The sequence below is a fragment of the Camelina sativa genome, chromosome 8, assembly GCF_000633955.1.
Source record: "Camelina sativa cultivar DH55 chromosome 8, Cs, whole genome shotgun sequence".
Lineage (NCBI taxonomy): Eukaryota > Viridiplantae > Streptophyta > Magnoliopsida > Brassicales > Brassicaceae > Camelina > Camelina sativa.
Window position 1 is genome coordinate 25577736 of NC_025692.1, and position 6042 is coordinate 25583777.

Sequence of the window (6042 nt, forward strand, 5' to 3'; positions counted from 1 at the left end):
AAAAAAAAAAAAAAAAAAAAAATATTGAACAAAACGAGAATTCGAACACAATGTAAAAGATAGAAATAATAATTCACCTTTCCCAGACTTAACCACAATGGCAGCAGCAAGCACGACCTATATAAACCACAGGTTACAACTTTAGCAACGGTGACAATAATCAGACCAGAAAAAAAATCATCAAACACCAAATTAAAAACCAGAAATAAGCAAATCATAGTATAGAACTAAATACCATTTTGATTTGCTTTTCGGGTTACAATCTCAGCGGCTACAAGAAAGGCAATGTGAATCTGAAATACAAAGACAAACCAAATGGTAGAGTGAATCCAAGTTAGAGCAAAATCAGAAGAAACAAACGAGATTTGATCCTTCAAGATCAAAAATAACGAAAACAGGGGAAGAGATCTCGCATCTGGTAGCGAACGAAATACACAAATCCAAACGAAACTCGACTAACTAGCGAATAAAAAATATATAAACAACAATTCAGATGAAATCGCACAGATCCAACGGATCTAAGAGCATCAAATGCACAGAATCGAGAAAACATAACTGTACAATCGAAATCAGCACAAACAGATCAAATTCAGGAAACAGGATCGCGAAATTTAGAAGAACAATGGAGATCCACAGAAATGCAGCTACAAGGAACACATTCATACTAATCAAAACAACGAGAGAGAAGAAGACGGTACCAGGGAGTGATCGAAGGCGATGAAATCACCAGTTTCTTCTTCACGAAGCTCGCCGAGTAAAAAATAAAGACGAAACGAGTCTAATAAATCTAGTGTGTGTGTGTGTTAGAGAAGACGATCCACAAAACGAGGACAAGTTTATTATCAGGCCGTTTCAGTTCTTTATTGGGCTTTTCAAGCCCATCGAATCCTTAAAATTTTATATTCGGTTTATTCCGGTTGAAATGGGAAGCTGGTCCGAGAACAATTATATTCGGTTAAGTCCGGTTGAAACGTGAAAGGGACGTACTTTACTCTGTAGTCTGTACTGAGAGATTTGTAGCAAATCAATCATCTTCAAAAAAAAAAAAAGTCAATTTCAACTTCTAGGGTTTTAATTGATACGAGGTTAGCGAATCCGGCGACGAATATCCGCCACTGATAGCTCAAGCTCAGGTAGGTTACTCTCTCTTTCTCTCTCTCTTTGTCTCTTTCACTTTGTTCACTCACTTAGAGGTATCCTCATTTATTTTTTTTGGGGTTTGACTCAGTTGAGGATTTTACGATTCTGATTATCTCTCGATACTTGATTAGTTTACTTGCTCAAGTTATTAGTTCTTCGTATTCGTTTCTAAAGCAATGAGATTATTTTCATATAAAGATCTGGAAAAAGCAACTGATGGAGACAACAATGAATCAAGATTTAAGTAGTTTTAAGGGTTTTTGTTGTTGGTAAAAAAAGTTCTCTTCTTTTTAATTTTTTTTTAGAAGACTTTACTTGATATGTTAGAAAGTCATATGATTTACTCAGATAGTGGAATCAGACAACTTTTGCTTCTACTGGCGATTACGCTTTTCTCTTCATTGGTTATGAAAAATCTGTTCTTTGGTCTTTTGATTGCTTAGATTTTTAGCAGATGAATTTAGTATTATTCTCTTTGATAATCCTTTTTTGGCTTTCCTCGAAGTGTAGGACTAGGATTTGTGTCCATGGCAGCTTTGCAAATGTCTCGTGAATGGGTCGGTATCCAGCAGTTCCCACCTGCTACTCAATCTAGATTGCTCGAGATCCTTGGGAAGTATAAAGAAGAGGTTCCTTTCTTGTTTCTAAGCTTCATCTGCTTTCTTTTTGTTTCTTGTTTCATGTCTCTCTGGTTCTTAGTTTCTAATGTGTTTGACACAAAAACTGGCGTAGGATGTGAGCTCGCTAACGGTCCTTGTGATGGGAAAAGGCGGTGTTGGAAAGTCATCAACTGTGAATTCTGTTATAGGCGAGAAAGCTGCTGCAGTTAGTACTTTCCAGGTGCTAATTTTAATGCTCTTTTCATGGCTTTTCTACTGCCTAACTTTGTTGTATATTTTCTCATATATAAAGTGTGTGGCTTCCCTCTTTATAGTCTGAAGGACTGAGGCCGACCTTGGTCTCTCGCTCAAGGTCAGGATTTACATTAAATATCATTGATAGTCCTGGTCTTATTGAGGGAGGATATGTGAATGATCAAGCCATCAACATTATCAAACGGTATGTTGAACTGTTTCCAGGTTTAAGAAGTTATTCTCCTAATTTTCGGCACATTTGTGTCATGTGTATATTAATTTTGAATTCGTGGGTGTTGAATTTGAACAGGTTTCTCCTCAACATGACTATAGATGTGCTATTGTACGTAGACCGTTTGGATGTATACCGAGTGGATGACTTGGATAGGCAAGTAGTCAGTGCTATAACCGATGCATTTGGTAAAGAGATATGGAAGAAGTCTGCTCTTGTGCTCACACATGCTCAGTTCTCTCCACCGGATGGGTTAAATTATGACCTCTTTGTCTCTAGAAGGTCCGATGCTCTTCTTAAAGTTATCCGTACAGGCGCTCAACTGAAGAAACAGGATATGCAGGTATTGCAAGTTCCTCCTTTTTGTACATTACATCGTCACATAAGTCTCTCTCTAGCGACCTTGGTAGTAGTCAGGTCAGTAGTAGATTCATTAACATCTGAATCTTTTATTGTAGGGTTCATCTATTCCTGTCATTCTTGTTGAGAACAGCGGAAGATGCCATAAGAATGAAAGCGATGAAAAGGTGAGTTGATGGGTTTCTTCCATGTTATCTGTTGTAGTTGAACCAATGTTGAAATCAGATTTTTCCAAACGTGTGACAGATTCTTCCAGACGGTACTTCTTGGATTCCCAATCTGGTCAGCACAATGACAGAGATCTCTTTTAATGGCAACAAGGCGATTCACGTTGACAAGAAACTGGTCGAAGGGCCAAACCCAAACGAAAGAGGAAAACGACTGATTCCTTTAATCTTTGCATTCCAAGTAAGCGCCTCTCAACCATTTCAGTAAACAACACAGAATAACTTCTTAAAGGACTCTTGACTATAACATCTTTTTATTATGAATCATGTTTTGAATTGCAGTACTTGTTGGTGATGAAACCATTGGTTCGAGCAATCAAGTACGATGTTACTAGAGAGAGGAAACCGGCGTGGGAGCTGAGAGACTCCGGTTTAGCAAGTCGAAGGTCTTGAGTTGTTGACACGAGTTTTGTTTGTTTATCTTTGACTCTTGAGAGAGATTGTTCTGTAGTTTAAAAAGATAACTTGAGAATATGTGGTTCACAGATCTTAACAGTCGGGAAGTTTTCTTATCTAAATTATTCTCTCCAACCTCGTAAATCGTAATTAAAGAGCTTCTTAGTGATAATTCCATAATTAATGAGAAAGTAACCGCTGCAGTTATTTTTGAAAACTAGTATACTATTGAAAAAGTAAAAAATTAAATATTTATTAGAGAGGAACGAAGAAACGACGTTAAAAAAGGAAGAATTGGGCAAACGGAGAAGACGGTTCAGAGTTTTTGAAATTGAGAATTTCGGAGAGAGCAATTGTCAAAAAGATTTCGAATTTTTCCAAAGTCTTCCTCAATTTCAAACAAAGTTTTCGAATTTTGCCCAACTCGGTAGTGAAACGAAACTAGGGTTTTAATTTCGATATTTGTCGAAAAGATTTGGGGTGCGATTTAGTCAAACCAGATCAAATGTCGGCATCGACGGTGTCGATCACCGCTGACACGGCGACGGCGACTAGACGGACGGCGATTCTTTCCGGAGAGAAAAAATCCAACTTTGATTACCCGCAAAGCGAATCGCTTGCGAACGGTGGTGTTGGCGAAGCCGGTGGTACGAGCAGCAGAGATCTGAGCCGCGGTGAGGCTACCCTTGATCGATCTCACGGCCAAGATTTGGGTCCTGTGACGAGGAGGTCTGGTTCCGCCGCGACGGGGACTAATACCACCGCCACGCAGCGCCGGACGCGGAAGGTCGCGACTCCTAAGCCTGAGAAATTGGGATGGAAGAGAGTGGTGAGGATATTTGCGAAGCAGCTTGGTGCGCTTTTGATTATCGTTGGGTTGATTCAGTTGGCGAGGAAGATGATTCTCAAGGCTTCGTCTCCGTCCTATCCGATTACTTCTTTTGAAACGGAGATGGCGTTTTCGGGAATGGAGAGTCGAATTGCTGAAGTAGATGCTCTTGTAAAGGCCACAACGAGTACGATGCAGGTTCAAGTTGAATTACTTGATAAGAAGATGGAGAGGGAAGCCAAAGCCCTGAAGCAAGAAATCGAGAGGAAAGCTTCTGCATTTCAGAGTGAGTTGAAGAAGATAGAATCTAGAACCGAGTCACTAGAGAAGTCAGTAGATGAAGTAAATGCCAAACCTTGGGTGTCTAAAGATGAGTTACAGAGGATTTATGAGGAACTGAAGAAGGGTAATGTCGATGATTCGTCTTTTAGTGATGTTAGCATTGATGAATTGAGAGCTTATGCTCGTGATATCATGGAGAAAGAGATTGAGAAACATGCTGCTGATGGCCTTGGCCGAGTAGACTATGCGGTGGCCTCTGGTGGTGCGTTTGTGATGCAGCATTCAGATCCGTATCTTGTTGGAAAAGCGAGTAGTTGGTTTGCCACAAGCATTCGTCGTGCTCATACCAATTCTGTTAAGATGTTATCTCCGAGTTTTGGGGAGCCTGGTCAGTGTTTTGCTCTGAAAGGTAGCAATGGCTTTGTGCAAATCAGGCTGAGAGGACCAATCGTACCAGAGGCTTTCACATTGGAGCATGTAGCTAAGGTAATGATACTTGCACTGCACAATATTTTTGTCTCAGTTTCAGTTTTCTTCTTGTGTGCTCTTACGACCTTTATTAGCTCACATACATGAGTGTCTGTGTAGAATGGTTTCATATTGAGATGCCTGGTAAAAAAACTGACTGTATTTTTTTTGTCTGAAATTGTCTGGTTTACGCTTGAGGTGTTTAGTTTAGGCCGGTAGCTGCAATAGATCCACTGAGTTGGACTATGGTTATTAAATAAGTTTCTTCTTCACCCAATAGGCCTTGTTATACGTCTCCTATACTCTGTGTGCCACTTACCTTGAGTTTCTTTAGGACCTTTTGCCTGTTTTTTCTTGCATTCTTTTCTCAAAGTTCATTGTATAGTGCCACTCTATCAAAGGGTCTGTAACCTTTGCCAAAGAGTTCAATAGTATGCATACATGGATCTTCTGTTTCTATTTGCAATTACTGGGACTTTGCTATTTGTAGTTTGTGATTATTTCAGTGACAATAACAGAGTGAAATTATTAAGGAAGATAAACATAGAAGCTCAATACTGAATATTTCCACTGCTTAAATTTCAATATGTGATCATTGTTGGGTCTAATTTTGGGGATTATACATACACTGATCTGATGGATTCATGCATTGTGAAAATGAACAGAGTGTAGCTTACGACAGATCGAGCGCTCCAAAAGGTTGCCGAGTATCAGGATGGCTGCAAGGACAGGAATCCTCAGTTGACGAAGAGAAGATACAACTTCTAACAGAGTTCACTTACGACCTAGACAGGTCGAATGCACAGACATTCAACATCTTAGACTCATCATACTCTGGTCTTGTAGATACTGTCAGGCTAGACTTCACCTCCAACCACGGAAGCGACTCGCACACTTGCATCTACCGGTTCAGGGTTCATGGGAGTGCACCAGACCCAGTCTCTGTTGTGGAAACCAGTCTTGATCAGGACTCTTCAAGTGAATAAAACCTCTTCTGTGTTTTAACATTTCTTCATCCACACATATCTTTTGTTGCCTATGTTTTGGAATGAAAAAAAGAAAGATAGCATCAGATTCTGTGATTAGACTACTAGTAGAGAGTTGTTTGATTTGATTCCTCTTTGTGTTTACCTTTTGGATTATTTTGGTTGCAGACTACATAAAATTTATGAATTGGACAATAGTGACAAGGAATCCAATTTATTTTTTTGATCTTTAAAACGCATCTTACCTATCTTCTAGACTCGATATGAC

At 39.5% G+C, this 6042-nt stretch overlaps 2 protein-coding genes and 1 long non-coding RNA gene across 5 annotated transcripts in view; 2 read left to right on the forward strand and 1 right to left on the reverse strand.

The window, feature by feature from the left end:
- Nucleotides 50-797, reverse strand: LOC104708610. The gene is made up of 3 exons (XR_754786.2): nucleotides 699-797; nucleotides 236-293; nucleotides 50-117 (listed from the first exon to the last, which is right to left on the reverse strand). It is a non-coding gene; the product is annotated as an uncharacterized LOC104708610 (long non-coding RNA).
- LOC104708611 (translocase of chloroplast 34, chloroplastic) overlaps nucleotides 1010-6042 on the forward strand; it is a 7954-nt gene continuing 2921 nt past the window's right edge. The window contains exons 1-8 of one of the 3 annotated variants that reach the window (XM_019228960.1): nucleotides 1010-1133; nucleotides 1646-1769; nucleotides 1873-1980; nucleotides 2075-2199; nucleotides 2305-2569; nucleotides 2685-2753; nucleotides 2833-2994; nucleotides 3096-3347. In XM_019228960.1, the coding sequence (XP_019084505.1) occupies nucleotides 1668-1769; nucleotides 1873-1980; nucleotides 2075-2199; nucleotides 2305-2569; nucleotides 2685-2753; nucleotides 2833-2994; nucleotides 3096-3206 (942 nt within the window). In that variant the 5' untranslated portion in view covers nucleotides 1010-1133; nucleotides 1646-1667 and the 3' untranslated portion in view covers nucleotides 3207-3347. Of the gene's footprint in view, nucleotides 1134-1645; nucleotides 1770-1872; nucleotides 1981-2074; nucleotides 2200-2304; nucleotides 2570-2684; nucleotides 2754-2832; nucleotides 2995-3095; nucleotides 3348-6042 lie in introns of those variants that run through there. The other 2 variants (XM_010425204.2, XM_019228961.1) reach the window with 2 other exon arrangements.
- LOC104708612 (protein SAD1/UNC-84 domain protein 1-like) lies at nucleotides 3484-5994 on the forward strand. The gene is made up of 2 exons (XM_010425205.2): nucleotides 3484-4806; nucleotides 5454-5994. Exons 1-2 carry the CDS (start codon nucleotides 3715-3717, stop codon nucleotides 5772-5774), a joined length of 1413 nt encoding a protein of 470 aa, XP_010423507.1. The 5' UTR covers nucleotides 3484-3714; the 3' UTR covers nucleotides 5775-5994.

Coding starts and splice junctions, on each gene's coding strand:
- LOC104708612 (XM_010425205.2), top strand. CDS start 3,715: ATGTCGGCATCGACGGTGTCGATCACCGCTGACACGGCGACGGCGACT. Junction 4,807..5,453: donor CATTGGAGCATGTAGCTAAG/GTAATGATACTT, acceptor GAAAATGAACAG/AGTGTAGCTTACGACAGATC.